This window comes from Denticeps clupeoides, chromosome 8, assembly GCF_900700375.1.
Source record: "Denticeps clupeoides chromosome 8, fDenClu1.1, whole genome shotgun sequence".
NCBI classification, from domain to species: domain Eukaryota; kingdom Metazoa; phylum Chordata; class Actinopteri; order Clupeiformes; family Denticipitidae; genus Denticeps; species Denticeps clupeoides.
The window spans coordinates 598,496-624,735 of NC_041714.1; the positions used below are offsets into that span (position 1 = coordinate 598,496).

Sequence of the window (26,240 nt, forward strand, 5' to 3'; positions counted from 1 at the left end):
CTTTTCCAGAGCACCCTACAATCAGTAGTTACAGGGACAGTCCCCCTGGAGACACACAGGGTTAATGACACTCAGGTTACAATGGTAGTAAGTGGGGTTTGAACATGGGACTTTGTATGTGACAAAGTATGAAATAATTTTTAATTTAACACTTAACAATCCAGTTCTCTACACTGACACACACACTGCACAAATATTTGCCTTTCATGGACCGTAAAGAATTCTTCACTTAGCTTATTAACTAAAAATTAGTTTGAGCACTCAGCGGCGCACAATGTGGTCTCGGATCTTAAAGCTGATTATTCCCAGCACCACCAATGCAGGCAGGAATGCATAGAGGAGGATGAAGTCCAGTGTGTAGCGTGACAGAGCACCGGGGTACCCCTGCTCAATGATTAGCCCACCTTCCTTCATCACACAGGCCCCAGGGAGATTGGATGTGTCGCCTAGATGAGTAAAATACAGGGATTTTTTTACAGTCTGTGCATCATCAAAGTCATGGCATGAATTGATAAAGAAATTAGGTAAAATGAAAATGCTAAAATGAATGTAATGTTAATTTTTTTCTCTCTTGATAACTCTCCTGATTCCCTTTTGTATTTGGCAGCATGTTTTATTGAGCCATGTTAATAAGCAGGATTCTAAATGCTCAGTTTAAAGGGAAATGTGAGCCTAAGTGAGCAACAGATTTTCCAGACATTATTAAGCACCAAAAATATATTAAAAAGTAATGTATATTTATTGATGACAGGGTGTTCTGAATGAAGTCGTTTTGTTAAAAAGGTTCTCTTATTTAACGTCTGGAGAGCAGAACGCAGCAAGAGAGAGAAAGTCTTACTGCAGGTGAAATTGAGGCCATGGAACTCAGTGACTATGAGCAGCTCACAGCCATACTTCTGAAAGGTCAGGTAGCTGAGCCACTGGAAGATCTCTGGCATCTGCATGGTGCTCCTGAGGGAGGAATTATTGCTATCATAGCTCACCATGTCTGAGATGTCTTTGCTCTGAAAGACTGCATGGAGTAAAAACATGGGCATATTTCCATTGCATCAGTGCTTACCTAAGGAAGCCAGAGCCCACCATGATGCCAGCGATGTTGAGCAGAGCCACGCCACTGTTCACCATGTTAGGGTCCTGTACCACACCCAGTAGCACTAGAGTCAGCAACTCCCCCACAATATGAGGCACCAGGATCACGGCAGAGAAGCAAAGGAACCGAAAGGGATCAGGATGCATTCCTACAGTCCTAAGAAGAACAATAAATAATGTGATCATACATTTAAAGTACTTATGAATAGTGATTATGAACAATAACCATGTGTCCACTAACTATTAACTAACGAAATGTAATAGCATTATGAATCTGTGATGATGACTCACTCACCAGTACAGGAAGGAGGTGAAGATGAAGACGCTGATGATGCTGAAGGGCAGGATGTGGAGGATGTATGCCAGAAACACCTGCCACTTCTGATAGAGTCCATCCTTACTCTCCTGATCTGCTATGGCCCTGAGGGAAGGAACTGCACACAAACACACAACTTTAAAAACAAAGGTTGTTGGAATCTTTTAGAACTGATAAGTAACATTATTTTAAATGAATGTTCCACATGCTTTCTTGAAATGCTCTTCAACCAGGAAAGGGGCTCTTTACAGTTTGCCTCCATTACTACACTGCAGTCTAATTCCATATCAGAGTTCCACAGATAGCAGAGAGAGGATAAGAGGAGGTTCAGGTTGTTACACCTTCACCCATCAAGATAATTATCAAACCCTACAGGGACTCCATTTACTTTTACTGCTAGCACAGACAAACATGTGGAACTGAAGTTCAGCCTGTCACCAATAATCAAAATAATCTTTTACATGTATTTATCCTCAAGGTATGCAGAGTGTGAAAAGCTGTGGGACTCCATGATAATGAGACATGGACTCACACAGGGCCACAGCATTCAGCATGCCTGTGTAGGGGGATGCGCCCATGCACTGGTAGATGATGCCAATGCGGTCCTGCACTGCTCCCTTAACAACATCTTTATCCAGATGCATGACGAAGAAGGCCACAAAGAGACCATAGATAAGGTTTTGGGAGAGGCGCATGAGAACACCCATTCGATCCCGGGACAGGTTCCTCATAGTTCTCCTAGTGCCACAGAATTCACATAAACAAAGATACATAAGCAGAACTAGCAGGATCATGACAAGATAAAAAAAATATACCTGGACCAGCACGATGTCCCACCTGAACAACACTCCCAGTTTGGATATATTACTGGGCGACTCTTTACTCTTGAAGGGTATGTTGGGTTTTTCCTGCCACTGGCAGACCTGCTGAATCCGTTCCAGCATATTCTGGTAGATGTCCGAGTTCTGGTAGGAAGAGCTGATGTCATGCATACGCCTGTATGTGGCGGCCTCTCTCTCGCTGGACCGCGTGTCTACAGAAGTCAAGTCCACTGATGGGCCAAACAGCCAACAGTGTATTTTACAGATGGTCAGTATGTTTTCTGTTCAGAATATAAAACAGCTGAGGGATATGAGAACAGAAGATTAATGAACTAACCGTAGATATCAAATGGATTGCAGTACTCCGGACACTCGTATCCACAGCTACTAAAGAAGTCCACCATCTCTTCTGGCTGGCCACAGAACACCAGCTCCCCTCCACTCATGATGGCAATCCTACTGAACACCTTTTAATTACAGAGACGAGACCTCCTTTGTGGTTGTTCTTTTCATCACTGCTCATGGTGTCCAGTTTCCAGGCTGGATGATATATGAGTCCATTTGAAACCATTTTTACATTCATCATATTCATCTGATACAGTGACAGTCTTTCTTACTCTAAAAAGCTCTGAGCGGGGCTGATGGATGGTTACTATGACAATGCGATCTCTTTTTGCCAACTCTGCCAACAATACCACAATCTGACTGGCTGTCATGCTGTCCAGGCCTGTGGTTGGCTCGTCCAGAAGGATCACCTCTGTAACGGAGTGGGTTGATGACATCAGAACAGGTCAGCAACAAAAGAGGGGATCAGGGCAAAGAAAGTTTCCAAAGTGTGAGAACTGTCTGAGATAAGTTCATTATTAATTCACCTCCATTTATTCTGCTAATCACGGCAATTAAAAGATTGGGTATTGTCTAAAGGATGAAGAAATTAAACGTGGCATTCATTCTTGTCCTGTTTAATTAGAAGAGGCAGTGGGTAGGAACCCATCATAATTGGGAGACTTCATTTGGTGGAAGGGGCTGGCTAATCCTCTGTCCCCTGTCCCAGGACATCCCTTAAGTCCAGGGAATATGATAAATGGGGTCCCACAGGATGGCACTGATAAAGTTCTGTCTCTGTGTCCACCACTTTCTTTTCCCCTCCTTGCAAGGGAAAGAAATGGCTTGTGAAGTTTGAATGGAGCTTGACTTTTTTTTTTGGGTCAGAATGTCAGAACACTGCATTGTGTTCAAGTGTCCAAGCCATAACAGTGCAGAAGTGGATTTTTAGTGGGGACTCTAATTTACTCACTGGGGTCCTGGAGTAGCTGAGCAGCAATGGACACCCTTCTCCTCTCACCCCCAGAGATTCCGGGAAAGACGCGCCCTCCAATCACATTGTGGCTCACATGGCTGAGAGTCAGCTCCGCCATCACAGCTGCAACCTGGGCGCGGGACAGGAGGTGAACGACCCAGAGAAGAGTTCAGTGACCCCAATAACTGCATCTGGGTCCACAACAGAACTGTTCGTACGCAGACCCAGTTTAGTTATTATTGCTTCTTTTTATCGTGATTTTACCTTCTTGCGGATGGCAATGGTGGAGTGTCGTCTCAGCGCCAGCTGTGCCGTGAACATCAAAGTCTCCTCCACCGTCAAGTAGCTCAGGAGGCTGTCGGTCTACAGTCATTTAGAACACAATTTTTTTTAAACAATTCATGTTCTTAGAAAACCTAAAAAAAAATTCAAATGAAAGCATTTAATTTAATGTAATAAAATAATATGTCATACATTTACTTTTCTTTTTTATTACAAACTTCCAATATATTAACTGTTGTGTCTGTGCCAGGTAGTCTTTTTTATTGTGTTCCAGTGTGTTGGTATATTGAGTTAAGCTAATGATTTACAGCAGGCGTTTTTGGTGCATGCAGCTCAGGGTGAAAAAGTGCATTGAACTACCCTGATTTACACTATACACAATAAGCTACACACAACTGTAACTCCACTCACGGGTTCTGAGAGCTGACAGTTCCAGGCACTTCAGAACTCTTCTCTGTTTGAAATAATTACACTGAGATTTATATCACCGTCTCATTCAGGGCTCACAGAGAAAATGAAATAACGGGATTAATGCATGGCCCCAATGAGCGTTCAGGATTTTTATCTCTAATGTATGAGAGATTACTTCCAAGGACCGTGGTTTATCCTTGATTATTTCATTTAGCTCAGGATACACATGAACACCTCGGAGGAAGATTATGAACCTCTTGGCTACAGTGGCTAATTTAAGCTGCTGCCACTCAGCAGAAACAAACTTCTCTGCACTGAGGAGGGTTGTTTAGACCGCTCACTTGAATGCCAGTAACCTCCCAACACGTTCTAACTCCTGGTGTTAAGTGTGTGTGTGGGGGTATGTTTGTAATAAACAATTGGCAACATGAAGATCAAACTCCTCTCTATTGAATTGTCAACATGTAATAGTAGGTAAGAGGTCAAGGAAGGGTAAAATTGTGAACCCAACAAGAGTCTCACACTTTCCAAAGAGAGCAGAAAGAAAGGAAGCAAGTTCCTACCTGTAGCACATAGGAGAAACAGTCCTGTAACTGCTCCCTCTTCAGCTTCCTGCCGCTGATGAACACATCTCCCTGCAGAGAGCCTGAGCTTCCAATCCGCCCAGCTATGGCATCCAGCAGAGTGGTCTTCCCCGATCCTGGCCCACACACAGAAACTAGGTTTAGCCTGGACTGGCAAATCAATTCAAATTTTGAATTGCAATGAAGCACATACTTTTTTAATACTACACAAATGTCAAAGAAAATGTGGACCATCTGAAACAGTCCCACTTTTTGTTGAATTGTACAAACTACACCATTTAATGCTGCTTGCTATAAAATCTTTTTATATTAAAACTGAATCATTTTCCAGGGTTAAAAAGGACCTTGTGTGTTGAGTTTGATCTCAAATATGGGAATAATTTGTAGCTCTTCTGATGATATACACAATTTTTTTTTCTATCAGTTGCAGACAAGTTGTATGTCAAAGTTTTTTACGATATAATGCTGAATACACAGGCTTGGTTTTCTTAATAACATCAGGTCCATTAGGATCAGTGCTGTATTTGTTTCATCTTATGTTAATATGATCCGCAGACACACACACACTCTCCGTCAGACATTGGAATATATGAACATTTTCTGTTTTGATTAACTGTGAATTATTACTGTTTTTTGTGCATGAAATAGCAAATATCTATTAATGCATGAAAGTGTATTTTTATCCTACCTGAATTTCCTAAGATTCCCATGATCTGCCCGCTGTCCACGTGGAAGGACACATCATTCAAAATTTGTCTTGTCCAATTCTTCTTGTGGGTGGGTAGTTCCCACCAAGGGCCCAGTCGTTCACTGACGTGCAAACAAATGCATACAGTGTAGGTGTACTGTCATCATTTCAGACTGTCTAAAGATATTAACTGTCTATAGAAATTAACTATACTTTAAATTATACTTTAAAAACTCTATTTGAAGTTCAAATCTATTTGAACTAATCTAATGTAAAATATTTTTCTGTTAATAATTTATAGCTACGTCCAATACGTTTTTTAGTAACTGAGTATAATTACTGTAGCTCTGCTGTCTGTTTCAGAGTAATGTGCTTGACCATCCTTACCTGACTGTGTAGGACACTTTGTAGACACTGAGGCAGCAGGAAGGCTGAGGCTGGTCCGGGAGTCCAGTGTTCAGCAGTGATGCCATCTTCTCAGGCATCAGCTTGAAGGACTCTTTGAACGGGCTCTGTGTGTCATGGCGGTTCTTTTCGATGGAGTACGAGTTGCTCATGGTTCCATCTGTGTTCCTGAACAGTGACTGCCGGTCCATTCCACTGGCATCATAAACAGTTGCCCTTATCAGACGGACCTTTGCTCCAGGCTTTATAAAGAGAAGGGACTCACTAGCTGTAGCCATCATTTGAGGAAAGGTTGCAGAGCTGCAGATTCAGGTTCAATCTCAGGGGCCACAGACCCTTTGTCAGGAGCCAGCTGACCAACATGGCAGAGGAGAGCGCAGATGGTTTGGGAAGAGGAAGCATGGTGCTCCCTGACCCCCTGAAAAATGTGAGTTCTCACCTGCTCAGCAAGCTTCTGCTCAGCAAGGTCACCAAAGGGCAAGTAAACAGCAGAAGAAAAAAACGTAATCCAGCCCATGGCAGACAGATGCATGGAAAGAAAACTATGTTCGCCAGTACCTTACATGTAAATGAGCAGACTGTCTGAGCCAGGTCATAATTTATCTCAACTTGCATAATGTCTGTGTGTGACAGCTGTGTCTAAATGGACCCTGAGCTGCACAGTCTTATCTGTTGGCATCAAGTCAGTTTAAAGTCTTGATCTGTTTCATAAGCTACTAATCAGTTCAATTCATGTAAATGGTGATACGTGGCTGGAAATAGTGAAGTAGCACACGTAAATGCTGGAGTTAACCCTCCTCACATACTGTTGGTGTCTTGCAGAGACGAGACACCAGGCTCTTCAGCTCCCCCGAGGAGGACAGCAGTCTCTATTTCACCTACAGCGGAGGCCAGAATAAACTGGAGGTTGTAAATTTGCACTATGAGGTATGATGGTTACTGATGGCTTCTGCCTCTTCCTTTATATTCTTGCCTATTTTAAATGTTTCTGATCTTTAAAATCCTGTATTTGAAATGATTTAATGCAGAGTGAGAACTTTGACTTGCAGTCAATGCAGTAATACATTGCATATCAGGTGGACACAGCCGCTCAGATCCCCTGGTATGAGAAACTGTCTGAGTTTAAGATGCCCTGGGAAATGCAGAGTGGCAGGCAGACGGCGATCAGAAACCTGAACCTGCGTGTGCACAGTGGCCAGATGCTGGCTGTTATTGGCAGTTCTGGTGAGTTCCGTCCTAGCAAGGATCAGAACTAGTGGCCTAAACCATGTGATTCATTATTCAATGCGTGTTTATTAAATAATTCAGTAATTAGTGTAACTCACCCTGGAGCCACACTGGCTGAATCATTCTACTTGCTGTCCTTCTTTCTGAACTTGCTGACCACTAGGCAACGATCTTTAAAATGGCAATGAGCTGGTCCGCTTTTCTCCAGGCTGTGGGAAGACATCCCTGCTGGACATCATAACATGTCGAGATGAAGGAGGCACCATGACATCTGGACAAGTCCTGATCAATGGCAAGCCCAGCACGCCAACGCTTGTGCGCAAAAGCATTGCTCACGTGCGCCAAGACGACCGGCTGCTACCTCACCTGACTGTGAGAGAGACGCTGGCATTCGTTGCTAAGTTACGGCTGCCAACACACTTCTCCCAGGCACAGAGGGACCAGAGGGTGAGTTCTGCACAAACCCTACATTACTGGACATTTGCACATTTATGGCTCCTGTGGGTCTGATTAGTAAAAACCAACATGATCCAACTACCATTGCTAAAAGTAGTGCTAAAAGCAGAATGTTACAGGATATTAACTTATATTGCCAGCATCCTTTAACACTTTAAACATTTAGTCTGCAAACCACAGCTCCATTCATTACCATTCTCTATGATAAAATAGATATAGTGTGCACCCTGTTTTGAGCTAGTCTCGGTCCAGGCCTGTCAAGGGACTGAGCAGGTCCACATCCCCGCAGGTTGATGATGTGATTGCTGAGCTGCGTCTGAGGCAGTGTGCCCACACTCGGGTGGGGAACGAATACGTGCGAGGGGTGTCGGGAGGTGAGAGGAGGAGGGTGAGCATCGCTGTGCAGCTACTGTGGAATCCAGGTGAGGTAGAATAGACCAATAGTTCACCAAACTCCGGGTAAATCAGGGTAATGGGGTTTTACGGGGAGACAGAATCACAAAACAGAAGATTGAAAACAACACCATCAAGCATAAACAATCAGAATTTATTATTATTTTGTATCCAGGAATTCTTATTCTGGATGAACCGACCTCTGGTTTGGACAGCTTCACAGCCCACAACCTGGTCATCACGCTATCCCGACTAGCCCAGGGCAACCGCCTGGTCCTGCTGTCAGTCCATCAGCCTCGCTCTGATATCTTCCAGATCTTTGACCTGGTGGTCCTGCTGTCATCCGGATCTGCAGTCTACTGTGGTCCAGCTAGAGAGATGGTGCCCTATTTCACTGCCCTTGGGCACCCCTGCCCCCGCTACTGCAACCCTTCGGATTTCTATGGTGACTCAGTAGATAACTGGTGGCTGCTGCTTTTATATGTAGTGCCCTTTTAAAACATGTAAACACATACAGTTATTTTAGTTATTTACAGCTATTATGCAATTCTGAATCTTACAATATGTGGAGAAGACGTTGGTGCATTCTTGGGGTTTGCTTCCAAAAACTGATCAATTTAAAGCTGAATTCAAAGTTGCCCAATGACTTCTTTAATTTTCTCTCAACGTTTTCTCAAATAAATCCAAAAGCATAACTGAAGCTGGTCATGTATTTCATGTAAATTTCGAAGTCATGTCTCTGCTGGTGGTGTTGATTTACTTGGCCGACAGCTCAGCTCTGATTCCTGTTTCCTGAAGTTGACCTGATCAGCATTGACCGGCGCAGCCCACAGAAGGAAGCCGAGTGCCTGGAGAGAGCGCAAGCTCTGGCGGCTCAGTTTGAGGAGAAGGTGAGAGGCACTGAGGACTTCATGTGGATGTCAAGCGAGCTTCCAGCACTGACCTGCCGACAAAAGTAAGGACCATGTCCTCACAGATCAGAACTCATGCCAACTATAAACAAGCACATTACTGAAACAAAAATCTTTTGAGAGTTTAATCAGCCTGATTTAAGCTGTTAAAGACCGTTAAGTGTTTAGATTAATTTCCACTTCATGTTGTCTGTGCTCAAGATCCTTCTCAAAGTCGGGTGAAGAGGTTGTCAAAGTGTCCAGACAGAAGGACCATCTCCCAGGACGCCTGCATCAGTTTTATATTTTAATCAGGTAGGCAACACAGAATAAGAACCGCATGAGCTCACACCAATGGTGACTGCAATAATGTATAAATGTATGTTTTGACAAGTCTGTGTCTGCAATGCCAGGCGACATGTGTACAATGATTTCCGTGACCTGGTCACCCTGGTGGTGCATGGTCTGGAGGCGCTTCTGATGTCCCTGCTGATTGGATTTCTGTACTATGGTGCCGGAGAGGACAGACTCTCCATCCAGGACACAGTTGCCTTGCTCTACATGATAGGAGCCCTGACCCCCTTTGCTGTGGTGCTGGATGTCATAGCGAAATGTGAGCAGTGCATTTAAGAAACTATTTTGAACTCCTTCATTAACAGTCATTACGGGTACATTATTATGCAGATCATGAAGATTAAAAATAAGGTGTACTGCTACTCACCCTCAGGTCATTCAGAGAGGGCCATGCTTTACCATGAACTGGAGGATGGCATGTACTCTGTCACTTCATACTTCTTTGCTAAGGTATATTGCAAAAAGCAGTATATGTAAAAAGCATATATGTGGTACAAAAACGTAACAAACAACATTTAATTCCGAATCAAAAGGGAACAATTTTAAATGAATGCTTCAAACAGAAAAATATAATTTTGCTTTGTGAACAACAGTAATATGCTACACAGAGGTAAAATGTGTGTCTCTGACGTCTATAAATCGTCTAAAGGACCTTTAACCAATAAACAGTGAAATAAAAAAGACCAGTAGGGGGCAGCAGAGCTCGATGAATATCAACTCAAAAAGCACCTGAACACTCTTTTACTCTCTCTCTTACACACACACAAACACACAAACATATAATTATTTTTGCAAAATAACCACAAGCACAATAAGCAAAATGTGAACAGAAACCACATTATATGTGTTTTTGCTCAGGTCCTGGGAGAACTTCCAGAGCACTGTGCTTTCACCCTGGTGTACGGTGTGCCCATCTACTGGCTGGCAGGCATGAACGAGGCACCCGACCGCTTCTTCCTCAACTTCCTGCTTGTCTGGCTGATGGTGTACTGCAGCCGCTCTATGGCTCTGTTTGTTGCTGCAGCACTGCCAACGCTGCAGACCTCGTCCTTCATGGGCAACTCCCTGTTCACAGTCAACTATCTCACCGGGGGCTTTGTGATCAGCCTGAAGAATATGTGGCTGGGTAAGTTGGACCTGTTCTCGGTTTATCTGAACATGCAATTACTGCCTCAACTCACACTGTGTGGCCAAGAAAAAGTACAGCTGCATAAAAACCACTCTTGTCCAATACCTTCCGCCATTATGTCTGCTGTGGTCATTGATTTAAAATCGTAATTCTTGCCTGTGAGTCACAAGCATAGAAACACTTGACGTTTTTACAAAGTAAAACCTCCAGCCATTTTTCTAAGCTCTCAATTTATTAGAGATTAAACCCTTACAAACTCCTCCTGTCCTGCAGTGGCATCCTGGTTCTCCCATGTCTCCTTCATGCGCTGGGGTTTTGAGGGCATGCTGCAGGTCCAGTTTGAGGGCCTTGAGTACCCCTTCACAATCGGCAACTTCACATTCAACATCGATGGCATTAGAGTAAGTGGCACAGTATTAGTCAGTATTAGTTACACAAGTATTAGTGTTACACAAGACTCACAGTGGCACATTCATCTGCCAACCACTTTATTAAAAAAATACAACCCAGCAGCAACACCTGGTCTGTGTAGAGCACAACTCTAGATTCAAACCCCACTTACTACCATTGTGTCCCTGAGCAAGAAACTTAACCCTGGGTGTCTCCATGGGGACTGTGCCTGGAATGTAAGGTGCACTGGATAAGGTTGTATATTAATTGGCATTTTACATTTACATTTACAGCATTTGTCAGATGCCCTTATCCAGAGCGACTTACAATCAGTAGTTACAGGGACAGTCCCCCCCTGGAGCAACTTAGGGTTAAGTGTCTTGCTCAGGGACACAATGGTAATAATGGGATTCGAACCTGGGTCTTCTGGTTCATAGGCAAGTGTGTTATCCACTAGGAAACTACCACCCATAAAACCGATGTGTCCTGGCCAATCAACATCCCAGAACCATACTGTGATGAGAATGGTCCCAAGCCAAAACCTCATCTGGGCTTTAATGAGGGTTCACATTTATAGTGAGTCTATGGTCAATCTAGAAGAGATCTTAAATATGGGGAGTGTTCTAAATAAATAGATTTCTGAGTTGCAGTCACTAGTTTTACCTTGTGATTGATATGTCATGGATCTTCTTCTCGTCATTTGCATTGATTCTGGATTGAGTTGTCGGGGCACTTTTCAGTCGGCTTCATCAGCCTTACTTATGCAATATATCATAATTACAGTGCTCAGCATAAATTAGTACATTCCACTACATGTATCAAAAAACTTTAGTTTCCTTTCAGAATCAGCATTTCCTATAAGATACTATACTACAAAATATTGCCACAAATTCGACAATCCACAAATGGGCCATTGATTGCATTTGTTCATTTGCACACACAAAAAAGTTATTTTTGTAGCAAAAATTAGTACACCCCAATTATGGTCTTAGGGGAAAAGCTACACTTAAGACACTCAGTGGCACATCAGTGGCACCTTGGCAAACTGGGATGCACACTGGCAACCTTCTGATTACGGGGCTGCTTCCTTAACATCTAGGCTATCACTGCCCCTAATGTAGTTCCCCCACTGGGGGACATATCAGATATTAAACTGATAAGAACAGATACTACACTTGATCTTAGCAAAAGGCTGAGAAGTAACAGGCACACACTGCAGAGGAATGGCATCCATGGATATCGTCCATGAAGGAAACCTCTCCTAAAGCCCCTGCACAAAAAAGCATGCGTAGGGCCCATGTTGAAAGAGATGAAGACTACTGGGTCTCTATACTTTGGAGTGATGAGACAAAGATCACTGTTTTTGGAACAAATGGTTTCAAAACTGTATGGCGTCATAAAGGTGAGGATTTCAAGAGAAATGTATGGTGCCTACAGTGAAACATGGTGGTGGCGGTGTCCTCATGTGGGGTTGCATAAGTGCTGCTGATGTTGGGGAGCTGCATTTCATTGATGGTATCATGAACTCAACAATGTACTGCTCTATACTGAAAAAGAATATGCTTCCATCACTCTGTGTACTTTGTCGTTGTGCACTTTTCCAACATGACAATGATAATGATCCAAAACACACATCTAAAGCTACTGTCACGAAGAACGGGGTGAAGGTGATTGAATGGCCAAGTATGTCTCTTGATCTGAACCCAATCAAGCACCTGTGGGGAATTCTGGGGAGGTTATTCTTGTTCATTCCATGCCCAGAAGACTTGGGGCTGTCCTTGAAAATCATGGTGGTCATACAAAATACTAGATGTAGTAGTTTTTGGTTGCTTCAACCTATTTTAGTAAGACTGAAGAAGTGATCATATATTTATATAGTTATATTATTAACCTTCATAACTTTCAGTTTCATGTTATGGAGTTAAACAATTGTTCAATAAAACCCAGCCGTGTGAAATTTCTGGAAATTGTTCTTTTGATCATTGAGCTACTGATTAAATTAGTACTTTTTATGCTGAGCACTGTATGTTAAATTAATACATTGCCTGCTTACAAGTAAACAAATTGTTGATACAAAACAATTATTTTTATTGTGAATTTGCTTAATTACAGCTATTTGTTTTGTGTCATATTTAAAAATCAGTTAAAGGCAAACTGCAGTAAATCAGTTTTAAAATGCTAACATGTGCTTCATTTGGAATAGGAACATTTATGTGCTTATTTTTTCCCAGGTGGTGGAGGCAATGAACATGAACCAGTACCCCCTGTTCGCCTGCTACCTGGTGCTTGTGGCTGTGTGTTTGTTCTTCATGCTTCTCTACTACTTGTCACTGAAATTCATCAAGCAGAAGTCCAGTCAGGACTGGTGAACACAGCCCTCAATTCCACCTCCTGCCACTGGATGGCAGCAACGTACCGCATTTCTCCCCTTCAGCCTGCTGATCTTATTTTTGGCAAATGAATGGCGTATTATTCTGGCAGATAACCATCATCAGATTTCGCCTGTTCCATTTTTATAGTGAGCATAATCTTTTTGTATATCTTAAGATTATTACGTCCCTCTCAATAAAATGTCTGGCGAATGGCCTCTGACTCACAGTAAGTCACACTGAAAGTGTCCGTACAGAGAAATGAAGGCTTATGCAAGTTTTGTACTGGTGCAAAATGCAGATAACTGAGCATGTAGATTACATGTACTTTTGGGATTAAAGAAATGGCACAATTTAAGTATTCACTGGACAATATCTAATTGACAAATCCTAGAGATATTTTTAAGTATGGCCAAATGCACGGCAGAGATGATGTTTTGCATGCAAACACACACATACACAGAGCACAGATGAAATTGCTTGTGTTTATTAGCATAAATACTTCTGTACATCATTTATTGGCAGCATGAACAAAAATCAACTTAAAAATAAACAAACAAACTGGGCAAGACAACATTGCCAGAAATCCACATGATCTGGGCACACACCATAAAACAAACTCCACAAGAGGAACAACCGGGGTTCAGTCATCTGCAGACGCTGTCTGGGCTTTGGTCTTTTCCCGCAGCTTCTCAGCATAGAACTTAAATGACTCCTGTAAGCGGGAGACAGGAAAATGGGAAATGACTTTCTGGGCGCAGAGCTGGACTCTCATTTAAGGTGCCAGATAATGCAGTTGCTGTGTGTTTGTTGATTCGAGTGACGAGACACACCCCTGTGAGACTAACTAATACCATATATCCACACATCCAAAAACCGCAGCACACACAGTGAATCATAGGGGCAGCCTTTCATCTCTGAAACCAGATTAGTTCACAAAACAGATTTACACTTCAGTCCCGTCACTGAAGTCTTGTTAATTAAACACGCTTTTAGCTAAGAAAAGCGGTGCCTGTTTTATTGTTATTTATATAATTTTTGAAAGGTGAGTGCTGTCAGAAGATTACTGTTGCCCAGCATTGTATATTCCCCTATTAACGGTGTAATTAAAGTCAATAAATAGCGGTAGCTGTGTCAGACGGAAGGGGGCCATGTGCCAATCTCTTCTTATCACCTCTCTCAGGAGGAAATGCTGTACTCTGGCACCATCAAACAAGAGGACAAGTGGAACGCGAGCTGGAAGGAAGTGGGGAGAGAGGGCAAGAGTGGGGGTGTCATGGTGGGGAACGGAGGCCTGCACAGCTTACATGCTGACGCCTAATGAATTACAAGAGTCCAGATTTTCTGGAGCATTGGAATGGGGCAGGGACGCATGTGTCACCTGGGGTGACAACAAGAGGAAACCGGCAGCGTAGTCAGGGTTAAGAAACATGACGACAGGGCCACATGCGACACTAGAGATGCCAAATAAACAAAAACTGAGCTGGAGATTCCACACACACAGCAACTGAACACTGCACAGTGTGCACTCACATTTCTACAGAAGAGACAAGCATGCAGAAATGGGTAATATGTCTGTAACAGCTTACCGGGGGTTCCTGGAATGGCGCAGCTTCTCCTGCATCCCTGTACAGCACAGCCAGCCTCTTCAGGAACAGCTCATCTGGCTGCATGCCTTCCTGCTGGACCTGATCATGCAGGGCCTTCGCAGAGGCAAGGTCTTTATCCAGACCTGTCAAACACACACCAATGGTGAACACACAAAGACTTTTAGTGCAAATACAAATGAAAGAAAAAGATTTTCTGCCTTCAGAACAGAATGAAAAAATAAATAAATAAAAATCTAAAGGCCATGTTCACATTTCCACTTTCTCCCAGCAGCCACAGCCTGGACTATCCACTCTACTGAAATAGTCATGGCTATGTGTAATTGTTAGGCTACGTTAAGTACTTATTCATGTCATGCTGCTGATGCACTGCTTATAAGAGAACATGTGTTCTGTGTCTGGGCAAAGCCTTGGAGATACAGGTGCTGGACGCTGCCCTCTGCATTTTTAAACAAACTGCTAATAACTGCTTATCCACAGGCCAGTGAGCAAAGATAAGTGGGAGCATTACCTCAGGAGAGAAAATCAACAGCAACCACTCACTAAAATGAATTACAATTACATTGAAACCATTTTAGGACTTTTAGGACTGATTTCACATTCACACTGACAAAAAAATAATTTAATTAACTGTGATTTTCTAACTGGTGTGTTAAGTCAATATCTGGGCATTAAGATGCAATTTTATTTTTCTGCCGTTGTTTGAACCTCTAGTGCCTTTATAGCAAATTCAGAAACCTTTTGCATGACAGACTTCATGCTCATTGTTTCTAACTAGTTTTATAGAGGAACTTTAAATGCTTAATTTTTAAGACGGATGCAGTCATTTTTCACTACTAAATTAAAGCAAAAAGACTAAACTAAAATTCAATAATTTTTTTCTGTTCAGCCTGGTTTTTGGAGACCACTGGACTAAAGAAACACACACAAGCAAAACAACTGGGTACATCTAATAAAGACACCATTATGGTGCACACTGATCTTGTTAAGGAATGATGGTCTCACCATAACATTTCATCAGATAACTGTAGAGTGTCTCTTTGTCAACGAAGTCTGGCACCAACTCCTTCATGGTCTTGATTTTGTTTACCTGCATAAACACAAAATTCGGAAATGGGGATAAGCAGATCCTGGCAACATACTTGTTGCAGTGTTGCATCATGTTTCAGTGTTGAGTACCTGTCCTGGTTCCTGCGCTGCTTTGGTCATGTACGACAGCAAGATCTCTCTCTGCTCTGCAATCGCCGCACAGCGCTGCAACGAGACAATGAATATGCACACATCCAATGATCACAGTTCTACTGCCACCGCCTGTGTGTTTACTACACATTTACACACCTGTGGGCCACAAGTGTGCGTGTGTGTGTGTGTCTCCAGGCTTAAAGTGTTTTTGGAACTCTACTGATCTGCCATTAAATAGAGCAGCCCTGTGCGGGCTGCTCCGCTGCGGCGGGTTAATTGTGCAGTTAATGGGGTGTCAGACAGATAACTACTTATTTCTTTAGCAAAATTAAAATGTACAGCACCTGTTCTCTTTAAAGTATAATTATCCACACTTAACGCTGTGAAAAGGGCTGGAGCTTCCACAGAATGCTGTCTCAATCCCTCCCTGCCTCCAATAACCAAATATCTACAACAGGAATTGAGACGTGGGATGCAGCACCACATGCCAAGTGTGCAATAATGCCTAAGTGAGCAAAAGGGAGAACACACAACAGTCCTGACTGCCAGACCAATCAGAAGGGAGGATACACTGGCCCCTCCCACGCAATACCCACTCCAATGGTGTTAAATCTCATATTTCAACTCTCATATTTGTCTTAAATAATGGGGTCTGTGAAAACAATATAATATAAAAAAAAAAAACATCAATGTGGGCTTGTAGTAGCCTAGTGGGTCGTAGTGACACTCACCTATAAACCAAAAAACCCACAGTCACTGGTTCAAATCCCACTTAATACCATTGTGTCCCTGAGCAACACACTTAACCCTGAGTATGTTGCTCTGGATAAGGATATCTAATAAATTCCATAAATGTGAAAGGGTACAAGGTAAGCCTGGTGGGATGGTGACAGTTTGGTGCAAATGGAGATCTCCTTCAGCAACAAAGATATCGTGATCAAAGTACAGTCCAAACACACTGCTCCCTAGGCACCTTTCCATCCTTGTACAGGTTTTTGCACATGTTCTGCCTTTTAAAGACTAAGAAATTAAACTTTTGATCAGGTTGCTTGAATTTAAATGCAGTTTCTTTATAATTTCCTGCTCTCTATTTTTGCATTTTGAACCTCTACTTAAAACCTGGTTACAATCCACCAGCGGAAAATGTAAATACTTGTCTTACAATTTTGTTCAGTGTAACACAGAGGTAGTGGCAAACAAGTGAGCATTCAAGTCTAGCGCCAACTTCTGTCTAGTTCAGCTTCTTTTTATAACCAAAAGATAGTATGATCAATGGGTTAATTATGAAATTATGAACATCTCTGACTCCTCCAGCCCCTTCAAGGATGTATTTAAGCATCTACTGCTGGGTGTGCAGTGTGAGGTGCTGGATGCTTTTGTGCTCACCTGTAACATGAACTTGGCTTCCTCAACACGTCCAGCTTCTAGGTACTGCATGAAGAGGTCAGTAGCAGGACGATACAGAGCAAAGTGATTGGCCAGTCTCTCCGCCATTGCACTCACTGTGAAAACACAGAGTTGCTTCATTTACCAAATTAGGGCAAATTTATTTATATAGCACATCCATGTGGTGAACATATAGTAAACACCTGGATGTCAGTTTAACATTTAAAGCTCATACCGAAAAATAAATGGTTCAGTTCATAAATATGAAAATTAATCAGTTCACATTTTTACTAAGACTAGTTCATAGTCACAACATTAAATTAGTTCATATTTTAATAAATGATCTATTATTTTTGTTTTGTTAATTTCTTTTATTAAAGTGCTAAAATGTTTTTATAAAAAAAAAAAAAAAAAAAATGATGGTTATGTACTACTGGATCCAGAAATGCCAGATACTCAAAAACGAGCACATGCTCAGAACCCTTCTGAAAGGCTGATCTGTTCCAGATCATTTTAAATTGAATATGTGTGGTCACACATTGGCATGGCAGTTAGCAACTGAGAACATGCATTTGAGCATGAAATTTAAACAGCATGTCTGACAGATGTTTACAGCCTATCCGGTGTAGAAACACTTACATTTGTCTAGTGCAGCATCATTGTTCTCTTCAATCACCTTTCTGAACACGAAGGCCACACTCGAGGTGTGAGCAGTGTCCCCGCCTTGAGTGTATAATGTCTCCAGACTCTCCACAGCACGGTCCACATCTCCACTGAGACAGAGAGAAATTGCACCATTATTCATCTTTGATTTTTCCCCTCTTTAACCATTTATGTTTGCTTGACTTCAAAAAACTTCAGCTGTTCCAGAATGAAAATGATAAATGTGAATAGTAAATAAATAATGCATTCAAAACAACAAAATTATTTTTACCAATTTACAAAATGCAAAATTTGCCCAGTGCAGAATCATCTTTTATTAAAGTGTTTCCCAATCCTGGTCCTTAACTAGGAGTGTGGCAGTTTGTAAAGCCATGTAGGTTGAAACTAATTTTAATAGCAGATGTTTCTTCAAAACCAAGGTTGGGACACATTGTTTTATAGGTACAGAGATTAAGTAGGATTACATTCTGATGAATGCTCAATCATTTACACCAAACAGGTTCTAATTATCATCAATTTCACATTTACTGTACATTGAAAGACTGTTATTTAGTGAAAGAGAAACCACTGTGGGGGAGGCTAACAGTCATACTCTCCCAGAGAAAGAGTTCAAAGCATACTGGGATAGCAAGATGTGCTGTTCATGCTCTTTAGAAGAAGCACAAGTAAAAAGGGAATATTGAGGCTCGTAGATGCAGGAACTGGAGTGAAGGAAAAAGGCAGAAGGTGCTCTACAATAATGAGTGAAGTGAAGACTGCAGCACAGCACACTGTAACACAACTAAAAAGAGTCCTCAGCATTTAACCCTACATCACCCTTAGGTGACATGGGATGGTGCTTTGCTCACTGGCACCTCAGTGGTACTTTGGCGGTTTGGGATTTGCATACAGGAATATACTTATCCATCAGGCAATCCAATCAGGTAGACCCCACATTTACTCTTCTGCAGGACAATGAGTCCAAACATAGAATATAGAAGAACAAGGAGTCCTGAAAGTGAACCCAGATCTCTAAACAAGTCTGTCTGGGATTACATGAAGAAATTGAAGGATTTGAGGAAGCCTACAGGCAAACAAGATCTGATAGGTCTCCAAGATATTTGGAGCAACCTACTATCTGACTTCCTTCAAAAACTGTGTGCAAGTGTACCTAGAAGAACTAATGCTGTTTTGAAGGCAAAGGGTGGTCACACCAAATATTGATTTAATTCGGATTTCTCTTCTGTTCATTCACTGCATTTTCATAACTGATCAATTTTTTTCACAGATGTAAAAACATTGGAGAACCCAGCAGGTTGTTCTAACCCACTCACAGGAGCCCTGTGACACTGACAGAAATGAGATGGCTGCTTTGAGAAAATATTCAATGAGGGAAACATAGGAAACTATAGGAAAAAAACCAAGTCTCCCATTTCCTTTCACCCTCTCACACACACACACACACGCGCACAAACTTTATTTGGTCACATTAATATTCCCTGCAGTCAGTGGAACGGCACCGAGGCATGGCGTGTCAAGTCGTTCCTGGCGTCCCTGCACTAACAGTGGATAGTGGATATGAAAAGCTCCTCACGGTTCACTGGGCTGGTCTAGTGTGGCATTCGCACCGGGTTGTCAGCGTGAACTCTGACCCCCGGGCTGGCCTAAGCAGCAGTGACACGCTCGCCGTTGCGCGGCTGAGCCAAGGTGACTGACTAAGAGGCGAGACGGAAGCTTCTGGAAAAAAGAGGCAGCGCATTAGCCAGTGGGCCCCATAAATTATTCACGTCGGCCAGTCACCTCCATGGCAAGAGATTCTGAACTTTAATATTTATGCAGGCTTACGATACAACTGTAAAAACAAAAGTATGAAGGAGCGTGAAGGGAGGGGAACATTCTACAAAACCCCCCCTAAATGACATGACTTATTTATCTGTGCAGAACAATGTTCAGACATGGTTTTAAAAATGCTGTACTCACACAGCATGCCTTTCTTCACATTTATTTGAACTGCAAATTAGAAAAAAAAAAGCTTGAATAAGCTTGGTTGACACTGATTGCCGTTTTGACCATAACCTTTCAAAAATTTTTTAGAGCTGCTGGACATGGGAAACACTTGATTGACAATCCTCTTTTTATTATTCCCCTCACAGATTCCTTAATTGAGGCCAGAACTATGGCCAAGCAGAATTTAAAACCAGGTCTGAGTGTGTAAGCTCACTTCTTTATGTGTGCAAGCACTGTGTTGTTGAGGAACACCATACGGCTCAGGTTTAGGGAGGTGCCCAGGGCCTTCACCAAACCCTCCACTTCCTCAATACCATGGACATCTCCATGGCTACCGAGGCCCTGGACCAATCGGGTGATGGCAAGCTGACTTGGAACTTGGTCTAGCTGGAGCATAGTCTTCAGATGGGCCATGGCATCTAGGAAGTAGCCCAGAGGAGAGACCTGCTATTAATACAGTCAGAACTCATGTCAGAACTTTGAACTAATGTCATGCCACTGACCTTTGACCTCATTTCGCTTGACTTGTGTGATAATGAGAAGACTGCTGGCCATGTCACTCAGTTTGAATCCTGGGATATGAGAAATGGCACTGAGAAAGAAAAGGCAACAATCACTATTCAATGACAGGCAGAAACAGATTTATATCACTTCTGGGAACACGTGGGGGGAAAAAAAAAAAAAAAAGCAAGCGGTAGTGTGTGTGTTTATTTATATGTAAACAGCTGCAGTGGAATAAAGATCCAGAAATCTCTCTCCTATGTGCCAGGTTTCACCCTTTTCTTGTTCTCCCTCCTCCCATTCGTCTGCCACTAAAACCTCAATCAAACTCTCTCCTCTTTTATTATGAGCTCCGGACGGATTAATCTGGTTGCCCAATTGAGCATCAGCTGCTGCTCCTTATCGGTATGGCGACAAGCCGCCAGCAGTCCATTCGTCAGATTGCTGCAGCTACCAGGGTCAGAGTTAGAAAATCCCACACGTCCCACATCTCCCTCTCTCTGGAGAATGATGCTGGAGTCTGTCTGTGTTGCTCTCCTCCTCTCATCCTCCTCTCCTCTTTTCAGCCTCTTAACCCAATCCCCACTTAATCTGCCTGGGACCCACTGCTCAGTTGTACGCTGCTGGAGCCACATCTGCCCAAAGGCCTCTCAAAGTCCCAAACACACACACACAGCATACGTTTGTCAATTTCCTGCTTGATTAAATTCGCCAAGCCACCTCTGCCAAGGTCAGTGGTGGCAACAGAAGCTGATTTAGAGAAAAAGGAAAGGAGAGGGGGTTGGATGAACATGGGATGAGGCGGCCCTTACAGGATGACGGGATGATCACTTGTCTGCAGGAGATAAAATGTATCTCCCCGGTGTACTGAAGAGCACTCTGATGCTTCTTGTTTTCTTAACTGAGAACTTTCTATACAAATGCAACAGACAGTTGCTTTTATAACAGAGATTATCTGAGGTAAGCATAAATTCACTATTTTAAGCCATAAATTGACATATGGTTTGGCTGATGGTGACTATTGGTAAATGATGGTAAAGTAGCCTAGTGGGTAACACACTCGCCTATGAACCAGAAGACCCGGGTTCAAATCCCGCTTACTACCATTGTGTCCCTGAGCAAGACACTTAACCCTAAATTGCTCCAGGGGGGACTGTCCCTGTAACTAATGATTGTAAGTCGCTCTGGATAAGGGCGTCTGATAAATGATGTAAATGTAAATGTATTTGTATGACACATTATCCATTTCAACATACTCATAATATCAATCAACTCAACAGCTAATTGTGGTTTCAGTGTGTGAAAAAATAATCACAAACAAATCAATCATGAATTCTGTAGCAGGTCTGTGCTTATAACTGTTGTGCTGGAAACTAACATGTACAGCACTGATACAAACCCTAATCACATTTTACTAAGGTGGTAGTAGACTAGTGGGTAACACGCTCACCTTGAAACCAGATCAAAACCACCACCTCACTTCGCACCTACTACCAACATACTAAACTCCTTACTATAATATCCTTGGATATGCTTATCGAATATAATGTCTAGTGTATACTAAGGCAGCTACAGATATGCATGATTTTATGGAGACTAAAACTATTGGACTGACCCAACTATGGACTGAAATACTAACTAATGGACCAAGATAAATACTAATTGAACCAGGACTGTACCCACATTTCACGGACAGCCATGGCATCCTCCAGACTTCCGGCAGCCAGCAGTGATCGAATAACCCCATCATATGGAGCTGGCCCCAGAACTACACCCTTCTTATCTGCATCCTTCAGCAGGTTAAAGGCCTCTGGAAGTTACACCGCAGCAACAAGATTTTTTTTTCAAAAATTAGCACACACAAACCATTTTATGAGTCATTAACATCACCATTTCTGAAAGCATTGTAAAACATCCTAAAATTCATTATTAAACTAAACAGAAATCTGAGAGTATTTTACCCAGTTCAATGAATATACTTCAAATTAAACATAAATTTTAAACATAGGTTTTTAAAAAATTATTTATTTATACTTGGGTATTTACTGTATAATAAAAAAAAAAAAATCCCAGATTTCACTTAGGCAGTATACCTTTGCCCTTTCCACGCTTGCAGAGGGTGACCAGGCGAAGTTGGTAGTCAGTAGGAGTTTCATTTGGAACCAAACTTTTCTCTTTTAGCAAAAACTCTGCTGACTTGGGTTTGTCCTCTTCATACCATGCCTACACAAACGCGTGCGCACACACACGCACACACAGTTTAATAGGGTTACAACGGGACATTCATACTGAATATGTATGGGGGTCATAGTGGTACATACAGTTATGCAGAGAACAGTGAAAATGCAAATATTAAATGTAATGAGGAACACAGGCTATACTGCATGATTAAACAAAATGTGGTAGCAGCCTAGTGGGTAACACACTCGCCTATGAACCAGAAGACCACCAAGTCACAGATGACTACCATTGTGTCCATGAGCAGAAGACCACCAAGTGGAGACACTTAACCCTAAGTGTCTCCAGGAGGACTATCCCTGTAACTACTGGTTGCACATCACTCAGAATAAGGAAGTCTGAAAAAGGCCGCAAATGAAAATGTGCTGTAACACTTCAGTAACAGTAGGTGAACAAAGCAACATATGGTAAAGAATAATTATGTGTAGGGAAAAGGCCTTGTGACACTGCTCATCAAATCTATTTGTTTTCATATGCAAAGAACACAACCATACTCACAAACTACATTTATTCATAAAACATTTTCAAAAGTTGTACTCTCGGCATGTTATATGGTGCACGAACAGTAGAAATGTCTTATACTACTAGCATACATGAAGTCTAAATAAAGTTTCCATTACACCCTTATCTTTTAGTATCCCTCAGAACCGATGTAAAGTTATGTTTAATGTTTAGGGAGCAGGGACTGGTTAAAAACACAGGGGGGTGAGGTTAAGTGTCAGCTGATGAGAGCAAATTTAGTCCATTGTGGGGATGGGTGCTCATGTGTGAGCAAAAGGCCATGAGGGGCACCATCAGATAAAAAGGGTTCCAGCCTGGAGGCATCCTCCTTCACTTCTACTTTGATTTAGCCCCAGGGTGAAAACAAGCTACCCCAACTCCACTCAGCCTGGAAGGAGCAGGTGAAATATACAACAAGACTGCATGAACATTATAACAGCTGCGCTGCAAGGGCTCATGGGTAATGTGTGTGAGAGAATTTAATAGCAAGGGAAAACCCTGTCAAATCTCCAGTATGGCAACATTTAGCACATAAGAAATAAAAGCTTTCCAATGGCTTCCCTAGGACCCTATGAAATTTTGTTATTTTTTTTCCTAAATTTAATTTTTTCATTTTAATTAGTCTGAATTCCATCTATTCACCTAAAAAACGCGTGATTACATTTACGGCATTTATCAGACGCCCTTATCCAGAGCGACTTACAAATCAGTAGTTACAGGGACAGTCCCCCTGGTGCAACTTAGGGTTAAGTGTCTTGCTCAGGGACACAATGGTAGTAAGCGAGATTTGAACCTGGGTCTTCTGGTTCATAGGCGAGTGTGTTACCACTAGTCTACTACCACCACTGATTATGGAGTGGAAGTGAAAAAAGAACAAATGCAATATGAAAAATCACATTTAATAACTGATCAACAAAGTGCTTGGGTATTTGGGGTATATCAAAACTATTTCACAATATTACAGATTCTTCCATTTGTAAACTAAAAGTGCTTCACATTTGAAATAAGCATAAAAACGTATCAAATAAACAAACATTGGGGGGGACCTGGAATACAAAAAAAGTTGTGCCCACTTGCATTATGAGCTGTAACAATGATGATATTTGTGCAGAACCAATTGGGCAAGTGGTCCGAATTAGACACAGACAGCCTCTCATCGCCATCGCTAAGCGCATGTTTACATTGTTTACATCCCGCATCAACATCCATAATATGGTATAATAAAAAGGTGGTATCATTTATCAGACCAGACTAATGTCTGCTATTCGTTGGTGCTTTTGTCAGGTGATCACAGGTCAGAAAGAAGTGCAGCTATTGCATGAATGATTGGTGTTAAGTGATTGCAGGAAAATAGGTGACTGACTACCCTGAATAATTCTACCAGTCCAACTGCGGTGGCAGATGTGACTGGACCAATGAGGGGACAGTGACCACAGAGAGCCTGGTGTGGATCAGTCTTACCTCTGGCACATCAAAGGGCACCACTTGTCCACTGCTCTTGAGAATGTTGGCAAGCAGTCGCAGGGTCTTCTCCCTGGGGATCACATTCTCCTCCTGCATCTTCGTCCACACGGCCTCCGCCTTTCGCCAGTCATTACTCTCCTCTGGGGCAAAGAACCAAATGTGTTTCTCATACATCAAACACAAACAGAATGGCTTGAAGCATACGCAGCAGCAGTCAGAGGGACTTACGGCAGAGGCGCAAGAGGTAGTGGTACATCTCATCACGGTCGCATTCAAACAGCTTCTCAGTGACGTCCACCATGTTCTCCAGAGCCTCCATCTGAGCATCAGCATTAGTAGATGTACACTCTCACACAAAACATAATTTGAGCACTGTCTTTTTTTGTGTTTATGTACTTTACCTGGTTGTTTGCAATGCATTTCTCTGCAAACCACTGTAGTCGCCCAGGCCTTGCCCTCAAACCAGGGGTCTAAGATATAAAAAAAAAAAAAAAAAAAGGTAAGGACTGTACATGCAATCCATTACTCCTAGAGGACAATAAACAGTCTTTCATGTCAGCACTGCATGCCTGTGAGGTTTTTGAATACACTCCAAAATGTGGTTTTATCGGTTACAGGCCTATGTTTAACATACTCTGAACTGAAAACTGATGCATCACATGGTCTGATGCATCACATGGTGTGTGCAAAGTTCAAAAAGGGTAATGAGTGAAGGATTTCATGGTCAGACTGAGTCTCATCTTAAACTCTTCTGTTAATCTGTCAATGGCCAGGATTCAAGCCAATTCTAAAGCAAGCTCTATTTTTTCCAGGGAGAATATCGCAATGGCTATAAAAAGCCGGTGGGGGCATTATATTCTTATGCAATCAGCCTCAGGACAAATTAAAAATTGTCCCGGTCTCAATCACGCATAATCTTCTTTAAAAATAAATAAATAAAAATAAGACTGTTCAATTGGTACATCTCCCACTCCCTCCTCATTCCCTTCCACCTCTTCCTAAAATACTCCACCCATCCTGACTACAGACATAAGTCCCAGAAGGCTAAGTCTTCCCAGGCCTAAATCCAAACTGATGAGACCACACATACTTTCACTTGCAGCATGGCCCAATCCTGAAAAGGACAACTAGGTCAGATTAAGACAATCTACAGCTTCCTACTTGATAGCTTATAGACCCCATCCTCAGAATGGACACTCACACACACACAGAAAGAAAGAGCAAGCAGGCCTTGTTTTTCCACATGCAAAAATTCGTTGAAGGCAGCTACAGGACTTATAAAACACTCATTGCTCCAAGATGCAATTTGTATTCTTGATATGTGAACTAATGCAGTTATCTCCTTGGGGTTCATCTCTTGAAGCTTTGGATAGCCCCAGACAAGCTTTGGTGTTGGTCCAAGTTGTGGCACTAATGAAATTTTGCTGAATAATGAATGAAGTGAATGGAGAAGAGGAGCTGATTATGGTTCTGAAGGTAAAAGGACGTTATAAAAAAGAACTAATAAAAAAAAACTGCTATCCTCATCACTACATAGTTAAACCGTTATATACAGGTTAAACCAGGACCTTGAAAGCATTACTCATCCAAGCCCCTAGAAATGAACTA

General features: G+C 42.2%; 3 protein-coding genes and 1 pseudogene across 3 annotated transcripts in view; 1 reads left to right on the forward strand and 3 right to left on the reverse strand.

Annotated features, from left to right (window-relative positions):
- Positions 1-63: 63 nt before the first annotated feature.
- Positions 64-6,090, reverse strand: abcg5 (ATP-binding cassette, sub-family G (WHITE), member 5). Its single transcript, XM_028989765.1, has 13 exons — positions 5,879-6,090; positions 5,492-5,613; positions 4,783-4,919; positions 3,791-3,889; positions 3,524-3,656; positions 2,844-2,983; positions 2,564-2,693; positions 2,243-2,456; positions 1,938-2,143; positions 1,385-1,523; positions 1,061-1,246; positions 839-951; positions 64-446 (listed from the first exon to the last, which is right to left on the reverse strand). The coding sequence occupies exons 1-13, from the start codon at positions 6,085-6,087 to the stop codon at positions 262-264; spliced, it is 2,013 nt and encodes a 670-aa protein (XP_028845598.1). The 5' UTR covers positions 6,088-6,090; the 3' UTR covers positions 64-261.
- Positions 6,091-6,257: 167 nt separating this feature from the next.
- abcg8 (ATP-binding cassette, sub-family G (WHITE), member 8) lies at positions 6,258-13,447 on the forward strand. Its single transcript, XM_028989128.1, has 13 exons — positions 6,258-6,377; positions 6,719-6,823; positions 6,973-7,120; positions 7,332-7,570; positions 7,869-8,001; positions 8,148-8,417; positions 8,771-8,927; positions 9,085-9,177; positions 9,276-9,475; positions 9,590-9,666; positions 10,075-10,342; positions 10,619-10,746; positions 12,967-13,447. The coding sequence occupies exons 1-13, from the start codon at positions 6,258-6,260 to the stop codon at positions 13,102-13,104; spliced, it is 2,076 nt and encodes a 691-aa protein (XP_028844961.1). The 3' UTR covers positions 13,105-13,447.
- LOC114796260 (uncharacterized) lies at positions 11,831-11,939 on the reverse strand (annotated as a pseudogene).
- A 122-nt stretch (positions 13,448-13,569) lies between the features above and the next one.
- Positions 13,570-26,240, reverse strand: part of lrpprc (leucine-rich pentatricopeptide repeat containing) — a 42,274-nt gene continuing 29,603 nt past the window's right edge. The window contains exons 26-38 of the mRNA XM_028989391.1: positions 25,034-25,102; positions 24,861-24,951; positions 24,630-24,772; positions 22,523-22,652; positions 22,113-22,239; positions 20,432-20,520; positions 20,143-20,347; positions 17,919-18,052; positions 17,280-17,395; positions 15,891-15,965; positions 15,717-15,801; positions 14,694-14,836; positions 13,570-13,819 (exon numbers count right to left, since the gene is read on the reverse strand). Of these exons, the coding sequence (XP_028845224.1) occupies positions 13,748-13,819; positions 14,694-14,836; positions 15,717-15,801; positions 15,891-15,965; positions 17,280-17,395; positions 17,919-18,052; positions 20,143-20,347; positions 20,432-20,520; positions 22,113-22,239; positions 22,523-22,652; positions 24,630-24,772; positions 24,861-24,951; positions 25,034-25,102 (1,479 nt within the window). The 3' untranslated portion in view covers positions 13,570-13,747. The remainder of the gene's footprint in view (positions 13,820-14,693; positions 14,837-15,716; positions 15,802-15,890; positions 15,966-17,279; positions 17,396-17,918; positions 18,053-20,142; positions 20,348-20,431; positions 20,521-22,112; positions 22,240-22,522; positions 22,653-24,629; positions 24,773-24,860; positions 24,952-25,033; positions 25,103-26,240) is intronic.

Excerpts from the sequence above, each read along its gene's own strand:
- abcg8 (XM_028989128.1), top strand. The coding sequence starts at position 6,258 with ATGGCAGAGGAGAGCGCAGATGGTTTGGGAAGAGGAAGCATGGTGCTC. Across the intron at positions 6,378-6,718 it reads GCAAGGTCACCAAAGGGCAA|AGACGAGACACCAGGCTCTT; the intron begins GTAAACAGCAGA and ends GGTGTCTTGCAG. Across the intron at positions 7,571-7,868 it reads AGGCACAGAGGGACCAGAGG|GTTGATGATGTGATTGCTGA; the intron begins GTGAGTTCTGCA and ends ACATCCCCGCAG.
- abcg5 (XM_028989765.1), bottom strand. The coding sequence starts at position 6,087 with ATGGACCGGCAGTCACTGTTCAGGAACACAGATGGAACCATGAGCAAC. Across the intron at positions 2,694-2,843 it reads CCCGCTCAGAGCTTTTTAGA|GTGTTCAGTAGGATTGCCAT; the intron begins GTAAGAAAGACT and ends TGTAATTAAAAG. Across the intron at positions 447-838 it reads TGGCCTCAATTTCACCTGCA|GCGACACATCCAATCTCCCT; the intron begins GTAAGACTTTCT and ends TTACTCATCTAG.